The sequence below is a fragment of the Gymnoscopelus braueri genome (assembly GCF_963280865.1).
Source record: "Gymnoscopelus braueri genome assembly, chromosome: 20".
NCBI lineage: Eukaryota > Metazoa > Chordata > Actinopteri > Myctophiformes > Myctophidae > Gymnoscopelus > Gymnoscopelus braueri.
The window spans coordinates 37583277-37607472 of record NC_137622.1 but is presented as its reverse complement, the minus strand read 5'-3'; the positions used below and the strand labels follow the sequence as shown (position 1 = coordinate 37607472).

General features: G+C 38.2%; 1 protein-coding gene across 1 annotated transcript; it reads left to right on the top strand.

Moving 5' to 3' along the window:
- Positions 1-4512: 4512 nt before the first annotated feature.
- On the top strand, positions 4513-11385 carry LOC308075679 (low affinity immunoglobulin gamma Fc region receptor III-B-like; the record flags this gene model as incomplete). Its single annotated transcript, XM_080415627.1, has 8 exons — positions 4513-4543; positions 5092-5124; positions 7611-7789; positions 8545-8570; positions 8714-8814; positions 9724-9966; positions 11183-11198; positions 11283-11385. 8 exons carry the CDS (start codon positions 4513-4515, stop codon positions 11383-11385), a joined length of 732 nt encoding a protein of 243 aa, XP_080271753.1.
- Between the last annotated feature and the right edge of the window lie 12811 nt (positions 11386-24196).

The following is a 24196-nucleotide window of genomic DNA, read 5'->3' as shown; positions in this document are numbered from 1 at the left end:
TTTAGTGACATAGTAAAAATATACCCTCCCCCTCATTATCATAACACAACAGGTGTGGGCATGAGGAGGAGGAGGGACTAGGACAGGTGGGTGGTGCTAAGGTGGTGGAGGAGGTGCTAAGGTGAGAACCAGGTATACTTAATGAACTGGAGGCGTGTCCACATAAAAACATAATTTTAACTATTTCTGTACACTTCCTCCTAGTATAACCATAATACCTGATGATTATGTTTTAGGGGGGGGGGGATCACTGAAAATCACGGCACCCCGTCTTTAAGGAATGAAGTGTTCATCTTGGCAGACATGTGAGATTTTGTTTTAATCTTAGACTTGGATTCAAATGCATGGTTTCAATTCTATTAATACTTTCTCTAGTTCCTTGAGTCAGTTGGTAAAAACTTTTAGTGGATACAAACTATATACAATTTTAGTCTGCTTTCAATCAAACGTTTGATAAGGTATTTACATAAAGTTATTTTTATGATTACTTTCATTAAGAATAGAGATGATTGTAGATCAGTGATGTCAAAGTGGCGGCCCGCGGGCGTTTAGCGGCCCGCGGAAAGGTCCATGGCGGCCCGCGAAATACTTTTAAAAATAGTAAATTGATACTACATCTAACAGACATAGAGTTGCAGTTTGCATTGCCTTGCTGTGCGTCCAGGCGGCTGTGTGGACGCTCCCCCCTCCCCCTTGCTCCAGCGAGCCCTAGGGCCATTAGTGGTCTCAGCTGTGAGAACAAAAGACCTTGATTGAATGGAATGTTAAAGGGACACTTCGCCGACAACTTATTTTAATGAAGTTTAGGACTCAAGAAACAAGATCCTGTTTTTTTTTGTGTATAATCTGTGTTTTTATATATCTAGTAATCTTCGAATACATCGTGACGTTATTTACGTCACGAGAGATTGGTCTCATTCCTTTCCGCACTACATGTTGTCTCGACGCGTCTCAGTCAGACCAGCTCCAAAGACAGCCCGTAACACTTTGTTCAACCTTCTTTCCCCACTCGGCCACTCCCATTAGCTGCGGCCAGCGGGCAACCCCCCTTGCAGAGTGAGGCATTACTTTACCTGAGTTATCTTCTGATAGTTGTACTTGAATGTTGACATGAAATAATAATCCTGTTTAGTGTTTCATAAGCGCAAGCGTAAAAAAAAAAAATACAGCGTGGAGTGACGGTGCTGGTAAACAAACACCGTCGCGAAAGGCTGGGATCAGAATACCAAGGATTCGACAGTGATGTCACTACTATGCGACACAGAAGTAGAACTGCATAAAGATACCAAGGATTTGTCAGTGATATGACATCACTAACGAATCCTTGGACATATATGTAACTAGATGAACGTGTGCGAGGTACAGGTTCTTCAGCCAGTGTTGCCAGATATTGTGAGAGAAATAAGCAACCAAGTCTATGAAAACAAGCCCAAAAGAAGATAACTAGGCCAAGAGCACTTTACCTAGACATGGGATATTATATATTTGAAAATTGCCGATCTACAAGCTCACAACGCTTCGCGACCCATTGTGAGCTTGTAGATCTGCTATTTACAAAAAAATCTTGAGGGGGAAAAAGTGCAAAATGTGGAATATTTTTGACACATATTTGTTAGGGTCTCCCTGCCACAAATTATAATTTCAGATGGGGGTCTGTGGAAAAATACATGAGAACCACTGGTTTAAACAACAATCAAAACATTTGGAAACAAGCCCAAATATCAACTACATTTTAGAAAGAAGCCGCTTACAATAAGCAGACATGGCAACACTGGCATGCTGTTTGGATGTTGTTGTTATAGATCACACCCACATGCAACCTCCCCTCCCCACAAGGAGGCGCAGTGCACCAAAGCATTATGGTCATTGTAGTAATGCAGCAGTCCAGTCAAACCCTAGTCAAACACACAGATTTCTTTATTTTTCTGGCCATAGGGTGCACATTTTAAATTGTGCTACTGTTATCTACTACAAATACTATTACCATTGAGTGATTGCATTTTCTTCCAGGGGTGAAATGCTCCTTTAAGGAGTCAACTTGCGCTGCTCTTTGAAGGCATGTGTTCCTTACGCAGGAATAACATGGAGAGGCAACGATTTTAGCAGCTCAAAAGTTAGAGTTAGAGGGAAAGTTTTCCCCCTTCAAATAAGAGTATGGTAAAAGTTGTGTAATCCACTCAGTTGTTCACATAGAGACAAAACTTAATTCACTGTGCAATCTCTCTCCTGGCCTGTCTCTCTCACATGATTTTTTGACACATTTGTTTTTAATGTCAATAATTAAAGGACCTATTCTTCTTCATAATATACATTTTTAAAAGTGATATACTGTAGTTAGTAGCAGTGACTGAGACAACAGACTGAAAAACAATGCTGTATAACTGAATGCGTGCGAGTGCGAGTGCGCATGCGCGTCCGCAACTGGTTGCGGCCCACATCAAGTCACCATTTGACCAATGTGGCCCGGACCCCAAAATGAGTTCGACACACCTGTTGTAGATACTCTCCCCTGCAAGTGTCTTTTTCTGGTACAAACAGTCTTTGTAGTGATACAGTAACGACTGATCCATAAACAGCATTATAGATATTTATGGAATCCCACTTGATACAGCACCTATTATCCAATGATGCATGCACTCACTTTGCAAACTCTGCACAACCATTTACAACATCACCTATCCAACATCAACTTGCACGTAGGCTACTCTACGCATGCACATTTCTTGGTATTTCCTGATGAAAAGTAGATAAACTTCTTTGGGTGTTGATGAATGATACAGTTGTGTAGAGAGATCATGAAGCTACAGGAAAGCATATGGTGTGGTTGAAGTTTCTGAGAAACGATGAGGACTAAAATATATCAGATAAAGATCAGATGAGAGGTGTGTGTGTGTGTGTGTGTGTGTGTGTGTGTGTGTGTGTGTGTGTGTGTGTGTGTGTGTGTGTGTGTGTGTGTGTGTGTGTGTGTGTGTGTGTGTGTGTGTGTGTGTGTGTGTGTGTGTGTGTCGCAGGCAGATGTGTTTGAGGTTGTTTTTGTTTTCATTAGTGGGCAAACTGTGACCTGTCATATGTGATAAAAGTGCTTAATAGGTGTAATAACAATAATACTAACTTCAATTCACATCATTGTCTTCTATTCTAACAAGTGTCTGTGAAGTGCAGTCATTTGATAGTAGATTGATAGTTACTCTAGGCATCTGCTGTGTTGGAAGCTGTTTTCATTCGTGAGCTGTGAGCATTTGACTCTTTGAGAAGTTTTAGATCGGCTATTACCGGTATCATCTATAAATCCTGCCACACGGCGTGTTAGTTTCTGCGTTGTTTTATTGATATTTAATTGAGTTGATTAATTGATATTTAATTGATTATAATGGGGGCGAATGAGTGAGAATTAGAGACTGTCGGGACTCAGTGTGTTCTGTAGGTCATGTGTCTATGTCAGAGAGAGCAGGAGAGCAAATCAGAAATCTTTTGCTGCATCAGCAAAAGCAAGTTGACATAGATTTGGTTTTGGATCTGGCGCAGGGCTTGGGCTGTTGGGGCTGGACCGGGCGTGAACATCATGGGCCAGGGCCTGGCTGGGGGTTTAGGGCGGGTTGGAGTTTTGGATCTGGGCAGCGATGCCATGTATATGAGTTGATCTTTCTTGGTTATGTTTATGTTCATTGAGCTTTCAGCATGATCATAGGTTTAAAAAGACAGGTATTAAAAACACTGAGTGATTTTGTTGATTAAAACGTCAACATATGAAATGAAACATTTGCAACTAGAAAAAGTGCTCGTCGGGGCACAGGTCTCAGCCAGGTGAGGTAGGTTATTGTGGGCCAGCAATGTTTGGAATTCGCCAATCAGGATGGAATATGAAAAATCAGACGAATCCGTCTTGATCACTTGACTGTAGAGATAATGTGTACCTATTTGCGTGATGTTTGGACAAAATGTGTAGGAGTAATATTATATATTATTTGCAAAAATCGGCCTCCTGGTGGCGAATCTAATCTGATCAGTAAGCTGACCTAAAAAGATGATCAACTTCTGGGTGTCAAAGGTCAAAGTGACAAGTTTAAGGTCAAAACCAAGTACAAATGTGTGGATTTTCATGAAGCTTTGTGGGACTGACCAATAATCTGTCCTGAATATGTGATGATGTTTTAAAATTACATGTACATTTAAAATGTTGCTTTATAATAATGTGTCATATGTAAGGTCAAATGCTTTTAGTTTATTTGTTTGTGTTTTGTGAATGGCCATAGAGTGGCGTCATGTCCTATCATGGAAGATAACACGTTTATGCAAGATATTCATTTCTACTTCATGCGTCAGACACAATCTATTTAGATCTGCAGTGAACTTATGCAATCTCTCTTCCAAAAAAAGGAAGAAAGAGCAGATCTGAATTTAATGAAGTTATACGGCAAGCTCTCTCTCTCTCTCTCTCTCTCTCTCTCTCTCTCTTAGTTCAGTGTAAAGAGGAATTAGAAGGTTGTTCAGAGTAGTTCATCTCAGGACAGGATGAGTCTCACCCTGCCCTGCGTTCTCCTCTGTGAGTATAAAACTATTATTACTACTATAGCTCTGATATATCAATATTATTACTACTATAGCTCTGATATATCATTACTACTATAGCTCTGATATATCAATATTATTACTACTATAGCTCTGATATATCAATATTATTACTACTATATATCTGATATATCAATATTATTACTACTATATATCTCTGATATGTATCAATATTATTACTACCAGCTCTGACATCAATATTATTACTACTATATCTCTGATATATCAATATCATTACTAATATAGCTCTGATATATCAATATGATTACTACCAGCGCTGATATATCAATATTATTAGTAGTAACTATGATATCTCTAATATTACTAATAGCTATTGAAGTAGTTTAATATTTGAACATTTAAATGTAGAAACATATCTATGTTCCCTGGGTTCTATGTTCCCCGCTTACAACCCTAAGCCTAATAATAACCCTAACCCAAAGCCCTTTGGTAAGCGGGGAACATAGAACTCGGGATGACCCCCTTAAACAACATTTTGTTATTTATTGTTATATCTTTCAGTGCTGAGTGTCATCTCCTGTGGACACAGTCAAGGTGAGGATTTATTTAATATTTAATTTTTTTTATTCACCCAGTAAAGATCATATTTACACCTGTCACACATATTTTTATGTTAGTTTATTATTATGTACTAGAGGAGCACTTCACCCATTTTCAACCTCATCTTTGAATAATTTTGTGTTTCTCAACGGGGGGAGCTCTGGAAGCAATAGGCTATATTTGTAAGGGGAGGTGCTGAGTTTAACACCTTTACCGCCGGGCCCGTAGTTCTACGGGCCGTTAAATCCAACGGTTAAGCGCCGAGCCCGTAGTCCTACGGGCTGCGGTCTTTTCGCGCATGCGCGGTCCGGGTGCACTTTCGGAATTTTTTTGATCCACTTCCGTTTCCGGTTTGATGACAGGAAATAGAATTATTTGGGATCCGGTTTCGACGATCACGCCCGCTCCCATTCTACAGACGAAACTGAAACTCAATTCTCTTCCTGTAGTTTTTTCTCCTCGCATTTCACTGTTTAACGTAATCCGCTCTAACTACAGTCATGGAAGTCCGTTTGACATGCGGTCTTCACTGGGAGATACAGGGAGATCTCGCGGATGTAAACAGACCGTTCACGGCTCAATCTTAAGGATTTTAACAAGATCTATGGCGACATGAAAAAAACAAAAAAACAACAAAAACACCTTGGCACTGGTGAGTACATTATGAGATTAACCTCTGGCGGTGGATGTGTGTATCCACATGCACATTTTCTTCATTTCATGCTAGACTTCCTTTCATTAACATTGCAGTCAAATGAGGCATGGTTTGTGAATTGTGTATTAGTTGCACGTTTTCTATTGGGGATGATGATGGTAAATTGGCATAAGTAGCTGTATGGTCCATTTCTAAGTGTTGAATGGGGTTTGTACAGGTGGAAGGATGCATGGGAAGGCTACTAAAGACTGCCAAAGCCCAATTAATACTTGTACGTAGTACGACGGTATCGGTAACATTTGTACAAACAATACGACGATGACGATGCAATGCCCTGTTTGACTTGTACAGTAGGTGTGATCTTTACGTCATGCGACACCGTTACTGTCATCAGATGTTGCTTAGCCACTCTGGTCTAAACTACCCACCATGCTGATTCGAACCTGGGTCTCCCGCGTGGAAAACCAACATATTAACCACTAAGCCAAAGAAATTCCCCATAGCTCAGGGGAGATATCAGACTTTCAGGCCATCAGGCTGAGGTTGTGAGCCACTCTGCCGCAATGTAGTTGCATTTGATGGTTGGAACATAACGCTAAGTGACTGAATGAAATGAACCTGATAAATAGGTACTCTCTCCTGATTGGCTGAAAATGTATTTTCTGTTTATTTAACGGGTGGAGAGACGAGGAGACCCCTGTTACTGAACAAACACTCTACACTGTGGCAATGATTACTATCAGAAATCAAAATATATAGCTTTAACCTTTTAACAAAAAACGTTTTGTTTTAACCAAAATACATCACTTATCTCACCTTTAATCTTATCCCTGTGACAGCTAGTATCAACATATGAGCTTTAATGTTATCCCTGTGACAGCTGGTATCAATATATGAGCTTTAATGTTATCCCTGTGACAGCTGGTATCAATATACTAGAGGTTCTGGCTGCTACGAGGCCCTCACACCTACGTTGCACTGCCAATCCGACCATTATGTCGGAGTCATAGTGTACCATTTCTGTCTACTCTGTGTCTCAGAGGAGGGCTGTGGACAGTTCAGATACTCACCTACCAGTGACATCATCGATGGGGAATCGAAGCTAATAGAAACGACAGGCTTTCTATTCCTGGAAAGTTAGCATGCAATAATAGAAGCCATTGTTCTTGCATTAATACAAAATAAAATAAACAATTTGAAATCTTATTTGAAATGACCAAACCTGCCTACCGATGATGTTGATGTGATGAGACACAGGCCGAGTAGACAAAAATGGTAGCATATTACAATGATGAAATCATTAGTGAGGACCAATTATATGAAGATATGTTGAAAATGGGTGAAGTTGTCCTTTAACTAAAACTAACAAAGTAACTAAAACTAGAATTAAAAAAAACATTTTAGTTAACAGAAATACAAGACTTTACAAAAGATATCTGGAGACACTGACCAATCAGAAGTCAGGATCAACAGAGTCTCTGTGTCTCACAGTGTGTCAGGGACGTCCCAAACATGACAGGATGGAGTGATGCTGTTACATTGACTGTGTCACATAAGTCAGAATATTGTATCACATTTAAATCGAAGAATGTCAAGGATCTACTGTATTGTGAATTGGAGAGAGAACGTCTACAAATGTCATTATTCTGACGGCTCATTATTCCGAGGTCCCATTGGTCCAACTGGCCCCTTTATAACAAACCCTAACCTCACACTAACTTAACGGTCGGAAGAATGATAGGACCCCGGAACATCCACATCAATATCTTCAACGGACATATTTCATGTTAAATGATAAACAATGAGAAATGTGCTTTCCAAACAGATCGACCCAAGGCTGTTCTGAGTGCGTCTCCTACATGGCTGAGTCCTGGCGCTTCAGTGACTCTGAGCTGTGAAGTTAAAGAATCATCTGCAGACTGGAGGTTCTACTGGTACAGGGCTGTTCTTGGACCAGAAGGCAACTACATCAAAGAGCTCTTACCTGGTAGCCTCCATGGGACTGTAGAAGGTTCCTACATCATTCATGGTCCTACAGGCACGGGAGGATATGCGTGTAGAGCTGGGAGAGGAGAGCCAGTTTATTACACTGACTTCAGTTCCAATCAATTTGTGTTTTCTGGTGGTGAGTGTGACTCATAATAAATCATTCATAATTCTTCTAGATTATTTTCCATTTGTATTATTATTATTATTATTATTATTATTATTATTATTATTTACCATTTCTGATCTTTTTATCACTTTTCTCTGGTTTTGTTCATTGAGTCATTGTAACATTGGTGGACAGTAACAAAGCACATTTACTCGAGTACTGTACTCGGATAAAAATAAAAAAAGGCAAATGTTGTACTGACTAATTTCTAGGAAGGGGAAAAAGTACATTTAAGCCCTATTTCAAATATCGTGAAAATACCAGATCAACATCTCACTAGATTGGCTATTTTCACTATTTTTGCAAAGTTTTGAAAGTTTCTAGAGCATCTTCTTAAAATGAAAATGTACTTTGTAATTTGTACTTTTGAATACTTAAGTAATTTTGTTTTTTAATGTATGTACTTTTGAATACTTTTGAGCACTCAGTACTTGCTTGTACTCAAGTACAAATATATGACAACTTTCACTTGCAGTTGAATAACGTTTGACCAGGAGCATCTATGCTCTGACTCAAGTACTGGAGTTGAGTATTTTGTCCGCCACTGTGTCATTTTATGTAACAGTGCTCTTTGTTTGACCTCTGACCCTGTGTTGTGTTTTAGATCGTCATTCTTCAGCCTCTCTCACAGTGAGTCCAGACAGAACTCAACACTTTATCAATGAGTCTGTCTCACTGATCTGTGAGGGAAACTCTACTGGATGGACAGTGATGTATTTCACTAAGGAGGGAAGCTGGCCCATACAGTGTTCATATACCACGTCTATGACCAGATGCAAAGTCAGCAGCACCTATAAAATCAGCAGTGTGTTCTGGTGTCAGTCTTACTCTGGACTGAGAGAGTACAGCAATGCTGTCAACATCACAGTACACAGTGAGTCCAGTTCCTTCATTCACTACCTACCTATATTGCAGCATTCCATCAACTCATTAAAAACACGCAGTTTAAGGTAGGGTAAGTGATTTTCTTTGGTTATAATAAGTGTTAAATAGCTCTATATATTCTGATATTACTCGTTGTTGTATAGGGTGTTTGTTCAGTAACAGGAGTCTTCAAGTCTCTCCAGCTCTTAATTAAACAGAAGATGTATCGAATCAAGATAGGGAACTCAAACAGGATTAAACAAGTGAAATTGGAAGTGATGATGATACTAAGGGCGGATTCAGACTGGGTCCGATTGATTCGAACCATGTGTCATTATAAAAATATATAAATGATATAATTAGCAGTCCACTTCCTCCTGTTGGTACGGATGGATTCACTTTGCAGCGTTCCATACCCGAGTACGCATGATCCGGATCCGAGACTACCTCCGGAGGTGGTCTCGGGTACGGTACGGTGATCCGTTTCGGGGAACGATACGCAACGTTCACACTATCACAACATCAGCCAAGTGGTCCAGGGTGCGCACCCGGGACCATTCATAGTGTGAATCCGCCTTAAGAAATGACACAATTGGAACTGGAACACTATCAAAATGAAGCTGATAAAATGTATCAGCTTCATTTTGATAGTGTTCCAGTCCAATCAGGAGAACGTACCCATTTATCAGATAAATGGGTAAGTTCTCCTGATTGGCCGACATTTTGCAACCCTTTCTGAAAATATATTTTCAGTTTATTGAAGCACTGGAGAAATGGGGAGCCTCCTGTTACTGAACACACACTATATCAATGATTACTACCAAAATATAGTGCCTTAACCTTTTAACAAAAAATATAATTTACCCTACCTTTTAAATTAGTTCAGTGTGAATGCTAATGTTTTTTACTTGCTTTACAGCTGGTTGTGTCATCCTGGTGAGTCCTGTTCACCCTGTGACTGAGGGAAGTTCTGTCACTCTAGAGTGCAAACACAGAACAGACTTGTCACTGTCCAACGTGGACTTTTATAGAAATGAAGAACTGGTCCAAACTAAAAGCAATGGGCAGATGATCATTCCTGCTGGATCTACGTCTGATGAGGGATTCTACAAGTGTTCACATTCTGGAGAAGAATCACCACAGAGCTGGATGGCAGTGACATGTTAGTATACTACTATACTGACAACTGTGACATTGTTTTTCAAATATTTGCACAATATGCAAATTGTACGGAACACATTTACTTATTATTTTCTTTGTCAATTATACCCTACATACAGTGTAGGAATGTTGTAAAACACTTTTTACTGACACAGGATTGCACTTGGTATTAACTTCACTCAAGTATTAATCTAAAGCAGGGGTTTTCAACTGATTGTGAACCAGGGACCACACCACCCTGACTAAGAATCAACCTGGGGACCACTGTTGAGTTGGGTGGGGATATGAGCTAAGATTAGTGCCTTGGTAACACTTGCTATGCATGCGTCCCATGTCTATACTGTATATCCCACTGTTTCTCAACCAATGGTACATGGACTACACAGACACATGCAATTATATGGGCACATTTCCTAATAATGATGACTCCATCAGTCAATCCGGTACACTTCCCCTTCTTGAGATTCTAACTCCCTTTTCTGTGAAATTTCTTGACTTCCCACTTCCAGTAACTGATGTGTCATCATGGGTCACCAGGTCGATAATATACACTGTTCCGTGGAACAAGGAGTTAAAAACATACTCATAAATGTTTTTCACTGAATTACTTAAATAACATACTTTTAAACTGTGTTTGTAAACTATTACACATAACAAACATGCCAGTGGTCTCCCAGGCTTATAAAAGCATAGTTGAATCACCTTTTCTTTAGGCATACACAACAGCCTGTCATATTACATGTTAAAACGAGTTGTTCTAATACTAATCTATTTAAATCTAAAGATCCCAAATCTACTAGATCCACTCCACCTTCAGTCACAGGATCTGGTGGATCTGCTCCTCCTTCAGTGACTGGACCCTTGGAAAACGGTTCTCCACTTGAAGTATGTCTGATTTTAGGACCTCTGGCTGTGATTCTTCTGACCATCCTGCTGCTCCTGCTGTGTAGACGACACACATCTATAGGTAAGTACTACTACATTAGATTGCTTTTGTATAGATAAAAGGTGCAATAAGTGACATTTTAGTTAAAATAGTGTTGATTTGTGTAATGATTTAATTAACTTTTTAACAACAAACTTTTTGTTTTAACCAAAAGAATATATCTCTTAAACTACATTTTAAAACCAAACAGCAACTCTCTATAAAATAATACTAAATATTATAGCAATTTAAAGGTGCAAAGCTTTATGTTCTTTTGTTATTTTATTTGCAGATCAATGTTGTGTCAGGTAAGTGAAATATTCATCACCATGACAGCAGTATACATCTTGTTTATACTTCATTTCTGATCAATATTTGTCTTTTAACTACAGACCCATTCAGTCTGAGGGAACCAATCAGGGCTCAGCTGCAGACCAGAGGACCAATCCAAGGGGAGCTCCTGGTGATGTGTACTGTTCACTGCAGCACGGTTAGTCTTTGAACCAATCATGAAGTTCTTCTGACAATGAAAACTGATACTTATTTGAGTCTAAATAATCTATTGAATCTGATTTAACCACTTAAACCCCATATGGTTGAGCGAAGTACCTCAGGGCTCTGTCCTAGTGACGTTTCTGTTATTGTGGGGAAGGCATTTGCAGAAAATAGCCAATCGAAAATAGTCAATCTGCTATTTTTCCGAGAAAGCCTTTCCCCGCAATAAAGATGTGGGCTTAAGGGGTTCATAAATCTAATGTAGAACTTAGAATAAAAAATTATTCTCCTTCATTGATTCAACATTCATTAAGGACACTTCTGGTGGTCTAATTGTAATATAAATTAATGTAACTAATTTAACTATTTAACTAATTGATAAATTAACTATTGATTATTTAGACATTTAATGTACTTTTTGGAAGTTCAGTTGTTTGCTTTTCCTCATTAGCAAACACAACTGAAAACAGAAAATGCTTGCCTACATTATTTCAACTAAATTGAAATAACAAAAATAAACAACATATTCATGCTCATTTGTTTACCTTTAGGTGACAGAAGTGTCTATGAAGCAATCAACCGCCCTGATGAAAATGATGAAAATGGTACCCTATATCCTTTTTTTAAACATCCAATCAAATGATTTTAAGCTAGTTTAATTTGGTGTTATTGTGGAATAATTAATGGTAGAGAGTCATTTATTTGCCGGTTCAGATGAATTGGATTTGTTAGAAATGTAAAGCACAAGCACACTTTGGTAGAGGTCGGGGGTTGTTTACTTACCTTCTCCTGATGTAACTAGTGCAAATTGTGAGATACAGTGTATCGCTCACTTGCACAGATGATTAGAATCCTGGCAAAAAATGGCAAAATGAACAAGAAGTTGATATTGTTATTCAAAACAAACGCCACACTGGGTTTTGTGATGTTTTTATTACATATTGTCAGAATCGGCTTTGTTTGTGTTCAGTTATGTGCAAACATTATATCATACTGAGGCTGATCTTACAATAAATGCAGGGAATGTGCGTCTGTAATCCACATATCTCGAGAACCGTTCGACCAACTGACTTCAAATTCGGTACACGCCAGACAACCAGAATGCAGACAACGCAGACAACCAGTGCCCGCCGTCGAGTCGGGCGGCGAGTCGGTCGGTTAGATGGTTGTCCAGAATTGATTTGATCGAATTGATTGCCAATTGATTGCCATGCCATGGCAACCCCAGCCTGAGCTTGATTTGCCAAATTCCCCACACTATCGAATCTAGTCCCCTTTCCACGGTCAGTTTGCACTCTTCACACATTCTCCACAGACGTTTACCACTTTCTAGAATCGCCCACCCCCCCCACCCCATGCCTATGAAAGGGACACAGACAGGGACACAGACAGACAGACAGAGGGTTACAACAGGTATAATGGTATTGCATAACAGGGTGGGGCATGCATTCCTTATTTGCGTCGCTCCCAACATGCATCGTTCCCAAGTAGGCTACTGTAGTTAATTTCTAATCAAATGCGCGACACAGCGATCTATCTCACTAATTGGACCAGTTTCATCATAACAAGGTAACTAAACGACCCAAACAAACCTCTACTAAAGTGTCCTATTGCTTTAACATGAAGAAAAAATGACAAATAAATTATACTGTACCTGTTTTTATTTGATTCAAATATTTATAACTTTTTGTTTTTAATTTACAGATCCAGATTATATCACGTAAGTACAGTATTGATCTCTGTCTATTCATCAACATGACAGCAGTAGATTATGTCTTGTTTACGTCATTTCTGATTACATTTTACAGGCCCATTGAGTACGATGAAACCAATCAGGGCTCAGCTGTAGCCCAGAGGACCAATCAAAGCATGTGTACTACCCACTGCAGCATGGTCAGTCTTTAAACCAATCACGTTGGTTAAGGACACTTCTGACAACATTTTAATATAAATGTATGTAATTAACTAAATTGAAAGCGCATTATTCCAATTATAAGCACCACATTAATGCTTATTATTTACCTTTAGGTAACACAAATTTCTATGAAGTAATCAGCCCCCCTGAATATGTAAATGGTACAGTATATACTTTTTAAACATCCAAGCAAATGATTTTAATCATCTGATTTCATGAACAAGGAAAACATACAATCATGAACAAGGAAAACATACAATCTGTGAATATATCAAACTATTAATCACCAGACTTAACATCATTTAAAAAATGTTTTAAATTGTTTCTCTCTCTTCCCTATCTCTATCTTTGATCCCCACTGCTTAGTAATTTCATCTTCGGTAACAGATGTCAATAGAGTTACAGCATCCATTCAACAAAACAACAGGCATGATGAAAGTTCTTTGTCATTTGTTTCCAGAAGTAAATTGTTTATCTGAAACAGTTTAATTACACTTACAACCAGAGGCGTCATTTCAGAAAAGAATTGTGAATGGCAAAAATAAGTTGCCATTAAGCCTCATTTTGAAAATAGCAAAAAAATAGTTGATCTACAAGCTCACAATGCGTTGTGAGTTTGTAGATCGCTATTTTGAGGAGAAAAGAGAAAATGCTTGCCTATAATGACATGCCATATAGGGCAACCAGGGATGCCAGGTTGAAGTGGTTATTAAATGTATGTTTGCAGACAGGAAAACATATCTATAATGTGTCACATAGTCATAGTCACATGTAAATGGAAGGGCATGGATTGAGATGCTCTCAGAGTTGATCTGAAATCAGATTCATCTGTAAAAAAAGGAATGTGAACACTACAGGTTGGAAATTACCATCCCCTGAAACCCCAAATGACACCGCTGTTTACTACTAGGAGGGCGATTTGTCATATTTTCACAGCTTCACATTAACCCTTTAAGACCGGGAACGCATCTGTGTGTCATTTTAAGATTTCTTTGGCTATTCAAAAATAGCAGATCTACAAGCTCATAGCGCGGCACCTATGAGCTTGTAGATCTGCTATTTTTGGAAAAATCATGAAAATGTCATTTTTTTTCAGTATTCTCATTCCATACTGTTTGTACAACACTGATTAGTAGCATCAAAGTCCACAATCAATTATATATTTTTTTGTTGAGATAATTACAACTGAAGATATTTGTGATGTGTTGAGATGGAATAAACATGGAACTTAATGAATGATAAAAACTGAATGAGATGTGAATATATACTTGCTCACATTCCCCACTTAAAGGATATTTCACTTCCAATTTTTTTGGGGTGCATTTTATTGTCTACTCAGGCTTTTGTGAGCCCCCCAGACAGTTTCTAAGTTGCTTGATTCAGTATTTAGATATTTGATATTCATTTTATCAAACACGCCCCCTTCCTATACACACCCATTGTAACTTCAAACTCCATATTAACCATGTTAGATTCATCAAAAACACTCATCCTTCGTTCTGGTGACTCATACTGCCCTCCTGATACACAAGGGGAAAAAAATAACGAAAAAAGTAATTGAAAAAACACGGTATCCTCACGTATTAGAAGGACAATATCAGTCACCAGAACCAAGGACAGGTGTTTCTGATGAATCTAACATGCTTAAAAAGAGTTTGAAGTTACAGTTTTTGTATAGGAAGGGGGCGTGTTCTGATCAAATTAATATCAAATATCTAAATACTGAGTCAAGCAACTTAAAAACTGTCCGGGGTGCTCCCAAAAGCCTGAGTAGACGATAAAATGGCCCAATAAAACATTTTAAAAAGGGAAATATCCCTTTAAGGAAAAGCTGGACCGCCATGGAGATGCTGAAGCTGGACCCAGGGAAGGACAGAATACCACCATGTAAGAAGAGGTGGATCTCTAAGGAGCTCAACTCACATCCATCACACTAACTGTTCATCGGTGTGGCCGGGGAACCACGAGGGGTCCTTGAATGGGTTCCAGCGGGTCCCCAGCTAAATGATTGATTCTCAAGTACCAAAACTCCTTACCAGTCTGTAACACTGAGAGGGTACATTTTGTACCTTCTCAAAGTTATAGGGGTCCGTTTTAGGGGGGCTTATGCATAGCAGACGGGGTCCTTGCAATTAAAAAACAAACAACAAAACAACATTTGAGTACATGTGACACTGAAATGAAACCAGGAAAATGATAGATTATTCAAAAATCTGAATTATTTGTGATTCCAAGTGATGGTTAATTTGTCATTCAGTTTATAGATTCTAACAGAATTGATCATCAGTGTCTGAAGTAGAGAAGTATTGATCCCTTTGGTATGTTTCTGGATTGTTTGTAAGATGTTTTCTGTTTATTTTGGCGTGTGTTTGTTAATATATTTTACATATATATTTTTTTACAATGTATACACGTTTTTTATGTTTAAGGTGAAATAGTAAAACAAGCTATTGAGGATACAGTACATAACTCTAAGTTAAACTAACACTGAGAGTTTTTAGCCGTGTCATCCTGTTTTCTGAAAGCGACAATTCATGCAAATGTGTTTTTCTATTATAAATATGTTGAATCAAATTAACAAAAATATATTCAACTCAACAAGCGGTGATTGGTTGCTTCTCTTTCTTTAATTCACTGGTCATACAAGTATGCATGCATACTATGTTTTACATTTCATTATTCCATTTTCAGTTATCATATTCTATCATATTAAAAATACTGGTCCAGTGGTGTAAAGTAACTAAGTACATTTACTCAAGTACTGTACTTGAGTACAATTTTGAGGCATTTTTACTTTACTGGAGTATGTCCAATGTTCAGAGCTTTTACTTCTACTCCACTAGATCTCGGGGGCAAAATATTGTACTTTTACTCCACTACAATTATTTAAAAACTTTATTTACTAGTTACTTTGTAGATTTTGATTATTATTACAAAACATACATTAACCACTTCAACCCTATATACATTTCGGCCATTTGAAAATAGCCGATCTACAAGCTCACAATGCGTCGCGATAGATCTGTTATTTTCAAAAGGATTTCATACATTTGAAAACTTGTGAAACGGGACATACTGCATTTCTACTTTTGTACTTTAAGTACATTTTGAATTCCAGACTCTTTGAAGAAAGTGACACTGGAAATCAAGCAGGTCCATCGTGGATACCTCTGCGACCACTGCAAACAGGCATTTTTTGGTCACATATTTTTTTCCCCATTTTTTGTTTCAAGTTTAAACTCTATATTGTTAATTTATGGTAGTAATCATTATGCAGGAGAGAGAAGGACGTTCCATGCATTAATCAGACGGTACGTAGCTCATAACATGATGCTCCGCCTAGAATAAGGATGCTAGGGTTCTAGTGGTAATGTAAAACATATCACACTAGAATAAGGATGCTAGGGTTCTAGTGGTAATGTAAAAACATATTACACTAGAATAAGGATGCTAGGGTTCTAGTGGTAATGTAAAAACATATTACACTAGAATAAGGATGCTAGGGTTCTAGTGGTAATGTAAAAACATATCACACTAGAATAAGGATGCTAGGGTTCTAGTGGTAATGTAAAAACATATTACACTAGAATAAGGATGCTAGGGTTCTAGTGGTAATGTAAAACATATCACACTAGAATAAGGATGCTAGGGTTCTAGTGGTAATGTAAAAACATATCACACTAGAATAAGGATGCTAGGGTTCTAGTGGTAATGTAAAAACATATTTAAAAAATATATTTTTGACAATGTTGTGCAAATCTTTGAAATATACATATTTAACTCAAATCTTTGGGGTCCCTGGAACAAAATGAGATGGCCGGGGTCCGCAGCCAAATACATATATACATTTTGGGGATCCTTGACATGAAAAACTTTGCGCACCACTGATATAGAAAACTAACAGAAAACTGTTAGGATTTAAAGAACATTTTTTTAATCGGCCTCTGGTCTTAATGGGAAACGTCTCGCTCACATTCTTAACATGTGATCTTATATTGAACCAATTCAGAAATAATATAGTCATAATGACAATGAGTTGAAATGGATAATAGTAAATAAACTCTCAAATTGTATTTCCCTAGACTTTAACTTTAAGGAGTCTGAAGAGGTGAGTCTTCAGATTACAGCGGAAGATTAGGAGTGAGTCTGCAGTTCTAACAATAGTTTGGGAGCAAGACCATATCATTATGAAAACTTATAAAATAATATAATCATATTTCTTTTTCTGTTTTTAATTTCTTGTTCAGCGTAGTGGTGGCTGCCATCTGTAAATGGTTTGGAATCAGATTTTAGATGGAAAGTGAAAAACATTCTTTGGGAGTTTTGAACCCAGAACCTTCAATTTATAAACCCCTGATTTATCGTTTGAGCCATGGTTTGTACTCCCGACTCATGTGCCATGCTAGGATCCAAAATGCAATTGAGAATGTAATGATTAACTGAGAATGTAATACTTCACCCACCTTTGAGAATTTAGACGGAGAGTGACTTTTTGTCTTCTGGAGTTTTGGCCCTTAAACTTTCTGTTTATAAACCACTGATTTAACGTTTGAGCCACACTGGCATTGAAGATGCAACCGAGAATGTAATATTCAACCCACCTTTTAGAATTTAGATAGAGTGATGATAATGTTCTTCATGAGGTTTGATCCCTGAACCTTGTATTTATAAAACCATGAATAATACCTAGAGCAACACTAACATGGAAAACTCACGTAAGAATGCAATACTTAACCAACCTCTTCGATTTTAGATTGAGAGTGAAAGATTATATTTAGGAGTTTCAAAACCTAAACCTTCAGCTTACAGTATAAATCCCTGGTATATCTCCTGAGCCACACTGATATGGAAGATGCAACTCTATTTAATGACTATAAGATATGACAATAACGGATTTGTATTTTGATGACATTAAACATCCCTCTGTTTGCTCTCAATGAAAGAGTAAATCTGGGTGCAGAGAAAAATGTTCCAACAGATGTTTTTTTTAACAATAACTGTTGTGTTTTCTTGTTTTGTTCCTTGTTTCTTAGTTATACTTGGAGTTTTACAATACAGTTGTGTTTCTTTACATATTTTAGAAATATATCTTCTTAGTTCTAGTTTTAATTTACACTTGTGTACCTTTTGTATGGTAGTGATGTCTGGGTGTTTCCTGTTTGCTGCTACCTGTCTTGTCTCACCCTGTCATTTGCAAATGTTGTTCACCTGTGTCTTGTTTAGCCCTAGCCAATCGTGTGTTGATTGTCCATACATATGCACCTGTGTCTCCAATGTGTTTCTGTTTGCCCTTCACTGCCAGTCTGTTTGTTGTATGTAGTTGTCTGTGAGTATCTTAGTGTTTGATCTAGTCTCCTTGATTCGGTGCATGTAGGCTATCTTCTTGTGCTTTTACAAGTGAAACTTGCAAGTGCCTTCCTAGTCCTTCTCGTGCTCCTAGTGTTCCCTGGTTTTTGTCATAATAAAAAAAAGAAAACTCCTTGTATCTGAACTAGTCTGCCTTTGCCTTTCTGTCCTGCACTCCCTCCTGACTCGCATAGTGACAGCAGTCTTCATTACTTTTGGAGTCTCTCATTCTCCCCTCTCACATTTTGGCTTGTTTGTCTTTTGGTTTGCATCCATCATCCAACTCCTTACTTCTAAGACATTTTGATTTCAATGACCCCCATATCTCTGAGAGCGTACAAATGGACCATTAGGGGTCCATTTGGTTCCATTTTGTACACTCTCGGGAGTTACAGAAATGTAAGGGGACATTTAGAACCCCCTCAAGAAACCATGAGGGTCCCCTGGACCCCACTTTGAAAACCACTGCTTTACACACATCCACTACAGATTCTGCAGACTAACTCACTCATAAACAATTAGTTAATTAGCCTTTGTCTTTATATTCATAATCAATTCTGTGTTTAAGTGTATTGCTCTTATTTTTTAGTTTGAACTCTGAGCCAGGTTCACACTCTTGATTAAAACTGCTAGTTTTGGTCTTCTGAAATTGATACATTACTTTAAGATATGACAATAACGAATATGTGTTTTGATAACATTAAACATCCCTCTGTTTGCTCTCCAACCATCTGTTGCATTTTTTTTCTTTTTCAACATGTTTTTTAACAATAACCTAAAACTCAAAAAGGTTGTCATAATGAACCCTGATCATCAGTGAATCTAGTAGATTCAGTCATTCTGTCAGGGGGAGAGGTGTTTGCTGTAGACTTTCAACTTTTGACCTGCCACCTCTCCCTTAAACTTCAAATATTACCTCGAGTTTCTACTTGGTGTGAAAAGCCTGGTGGCGCAAGAGAAAAGGAGAGGCCTCGCAGGTGGAAGGTTGGGGGTTTGAATCTTGGTCCTGGTAAATCTCTATCTTTGCTCTTTTTAAGGCGAGGAGCGTGGAATCAGCCCGCCCCCCTCCTCACGCCCTCTTTTAGCTTCGGTAGGAGGGGGAGGAGCATGGATAAAGCCCACCTCCAGTGGGAGGAGTTTAATAAATTTACATACTAAGCAAAGCAATGTTTGTTGTATGTTATTATTAGTATTATAGCTGACTTATTTGTTATTTTTTTGACCACTATTTTATGTTTTTTTTATTGAGGCACTTTGAAGTTTTGTATTGATTGTTGTTTAGGTTGTTTGAGATATTTTGTATTAGTTGTTAGAGTGGTCTTTTGTATTAGTTGCGCTTTGAACCCTGAACCTTTGGGTTATAAACCCCTGATTCATCTATTGAGCCACGCTGGCATAGAAGATGCAATTGGGAATGTAATACTTAACTCCCCTTTTGCAATTGAGATGGAATGTGAAAAATGCTCTTTGGGAGTTTTGAACCCAGAACCTTTGGTTTGTAAACCCCTGATTCATCTATTGAGCCACGCTGACATAGGAAATGTAATCGGGAATGTAATAGTTAACTCACCTTTCACAATTTAGATGGAAAGTGAAAAATGCTCCTTAGGAGCTTTGAAACCAGAACCTTTGGTTTGTAAACCCCTGATTCATCTATTGAGCCACGCTGGCATAGGAAATGTAATCGGGAATGTAATAATTAACTCACCAACGCCGTTCACAATTTAGATGGAGAGTGAAAAAGTTCTTTAGGAGTTTTGAACCCTTAACAACTGGTTTATAAATCACTGATTTATCTCACATGCTAGCTGGCATGGAAGATGCAACTGGGAATGTAATACTTAACGCGTCTTTTAGAATTTAGATGGAAAGTGAAAAACATTCTTTGGGAGCTTTGAACCCAGAACCTTCAGTTTATTAACCCCTGATTTATCGTTTGAGCCATGGTTTGTACTCCCGACTCATGTGCCATGCTAGCATCCAGCATGCAATTGAGAATGTAATGATTAACTGAGAATGTAATACTTCACCCACCTTATAGAATTTAGACGGAGAGTGAATTTTTTCCTTCTGGAGTTTTGGTCCTTAAACTTTCTGTTTATAAACCCTTGATTCATCATTTGAGCCATGGTTTGTACTCCTGACTCACATGCCATGCTAGCATGGAAGATGGAATTGAGGGTGTAATAATGAACTACGAATGGTGATACTTAACCCACCTTTTAGAATTTAGATGGAGATTGAAAAAGTTCTTTAGGAGTTTTGAACCTTTGACCAACGGTTTATAAATCACTGATTTATCTCACATGCTAGCTGGCATGGAAGACCCAATTGATAATGTATTACTTCACCCGCTTTTGAGAATTTAGACGGAGAGTGACTTTTTTTCTTCTGGAGTTTTGGCCCTTAAACTTTCTGTTTATAAACCACTGATTTAACGTTTGAGCCACACTGGCATTGAAGATGCAACCGAGAATGTAATATTCAACCCACCTTTTAGAATTTAGATAGAGTGATGATAATGTTCTTCATGAGGTTTGATCCCTGAACCTTTTATTTATAAAACCCTGAATAATACAGAGAGCAACACTAACATGAAAACTCACGTAAGAATGCAATACTTAACCAACCTCTTCGATTTTAGATTGAGAGTGAAAGATTATATTTAGGAGTTTCAAACCCTAAACCTTCAGCTTACAGTATAAATCCCTGGTATATCTCCTGAGCCACACTGATATGGAAGATGCAACTCTATTTAATGACTATAAGATATGACAATAACGGATTTGTATTTTGATGACATTAAACATCCCTCTGTTTGCTCTCAATGAAAGAGTAAATCTGGGTGCAGAGAAAAATGTTCCAACAGATGTTTTTTAACAATAACTGTTGTGTTTTCTTGTTTTGTTCCTTGTTTCTTAGTTATACTTGGTGTTTTACAATACAGTTGTGTTTCTTTACATATTTTAGAAATATATCTTCTTAGTTCTAGTTTTAATTTACACTTGTGTACCTTTTGTATGGTAGTGATGTCTGGGTGTTTCCTGTTTGCTGCTACCTGTCTTGTCTCACCCTGTCATTTGCAAATGTTGTTCACCTGTGTCTTGTTTAGCCCTAGCCAATCGTGTGTTGATTGTCCATACATATGCACCTGTGTCTCCAATGTGTTTCTGTTTGCCCTTCACTGCCAGTCTGTTTGTTGTATGTAGTTGTCTGTGAGTATCTTAGTGTTTGATCTAGTCTCCTTGATTCGGTGCATGTAGGCTATCTTCTTGTGCTTTTACAAGTGAAACTTGCAAGTGCCTTCCTAGTCCTTCTCGTGCTCCTAGTGTTCCCTGGTTTTTGTCATAATAAAAAAAAGAAAACTCCTTGTATCTGAACTAGTCTGCCTTTGCCTTTCTGTCCTGCACTCCCTCCTGACTCGCATAGTGACAGCAGTCTTCATTACTTTTGGAGTCTCTCATTCTCCCCTCTCACATTTTGGCTTGTTTGTCTTTTGGTTTGCATCCATCATCCAACTCCTTACTTCTAAGACATTTTGATTTCAATGACCCCCATATCTCTGAGGGTGTACAAATGGACCATTAGGGGTCCATTTGGTTCCATTTTGTACACTCTCGGGAGTTACAGAAATGTAAGGGGACATTTAGAACCCCCTCAAGAAACCATGAGGGTCCCCTGGACCCCACTTTGAAAACCACTGCTTTACACACATCCTCTGCAGACTAACTCACTCATAAACAATTAGTTAATTAGCCTTTGTCTTTATATTCATAATCAATTCTGTGTTTAAGTGTATTGCTCTTATTTTTTTGTTTGAACTCTGAGCCAGGTTCACACTCTTGATTAAAACTGCTAGTTTTGGTCTTCTGAAATTGATACATTACTTTAAGATATGACAATAACGAATATGTGTTTTGATAACATTAAACATCCCTCTGTTTGCTCTACAACCATCTGTTGCATTTTTTTTTTTTTTCAACAGATGGTTTTTAACAATAACCTAAAACTCAAAAAGGTTGTCATAATGAACCCTGATCATCAGTGAATCTAGTAGATTCAGTCATTCTGTCAGGGGGAGAGGTGTTTGCTGTAGACTTTCAACTTTTGACCTGCCACCTCTCCCTTAAACTTCAAATATTACCTCGAGTTTCTACTTGGTGTGAAAAGCCTGGTGGCGCAAGAGAAAAGGAGAGGCCTCGCAGGTGGAAGGTTGGGGGTTTGAATCTTGGTCCTGGTAAATCTCTATCTTTGCTCTTTTTAAGGCGAGGAGCGTGGAATCAGCCCGCCCCCCTCCTCACGCCCTCTTTTAGCTTCGGTAGGAGGGGGAGGAGCATGGATAAAGCCCACCTCCAGTGGGAGGAGTTTAATAAATTTACATACTAAGCAAAGCAATGTTTGTTGTATGTTATTATTAGTATTATAGCTGACTTATTTGTTATTTTTTTGACCACTGTTTTATGTTTTTTTTATTGAGGCACTTTGAAGTTTTGTATTGATTGTTGTTTAGGTTGTTTGAGATATTTTGTATTAGTTGTTAGAGTGGTCTTTTGTATTAGTTGCGCTTTGAACCCTGAACCTTTGGGTTATAAACCCCTGATTCATCTATTGAGCCACGCTGGCATAGAAGATGCAATTGGGAATGTAATACTTAACTCCCCTTTTGCAATTGAGATGGAATGTGAAAAATGCTCTTTGGGAGTTTTGAACCCAGAACCTTTGGTTTGTAAACCCCTGATTCATCTATTGAGCCACGCTGACATAGGAAATGTAATCGGGAATGTAATAGTTAACTCACCTTTCACAATTTAGATGGAAAGTGAAAAATGCTCCTTAGGAGCTTTGAAACCAGAACCTTTGGTTTGTAAACCCCTGATTCATCTATTGAGCCACGCTGGCATAGGAAATGTAATCGGGAATGTAATAATTAACTCACCAACGCCGTTCACAATTTAGATGGAGAGTGAAAAAGTTCTTTAGGAGTTTTGAACCCTTAACAACTGGTTTATAAATCACTGATTTATCTCACATGCTAGCTGGCATGGAAGATGCAACTGGGAATGTAATACTTAACTCGTCTTTTAGAATTTAGATGGAAAGTGAAAAACATTCTTTGGGAGTTTTGAACCTAGAACCTTCAGTTTATTAACCCCTGATTTATCGTTTGAGCCATGGTTTGTACTCCCGACTCATGTGCCATGCTAGCATCCAGCATGCAATTGAGAATGTAATGATTAACTGAGAATGTAATACTTCACCCACCTTATAGAATTTAGACGGAGAGTGATTTTTTTCCTTCTGGAGTTTTGGTCCTTAAACTTTCTGTTTATAAACCCTTGATTCATCATTTGAGCCATGGTTTGTACTCCTGAGCATGGAAGATGGAATTGAGGGTGTAATAATTAACTACGAATGGTGATACTTAACCCACCTTTTAGAATTTAGATGGAGAGTGAAAAAGTTCTTTAGGAGTTTTGAACCTTTGACCAACGGTTTATAAATCACTGATTTATCTCACATGCTAGCTGGCATGGAAGACCCAATTGATAA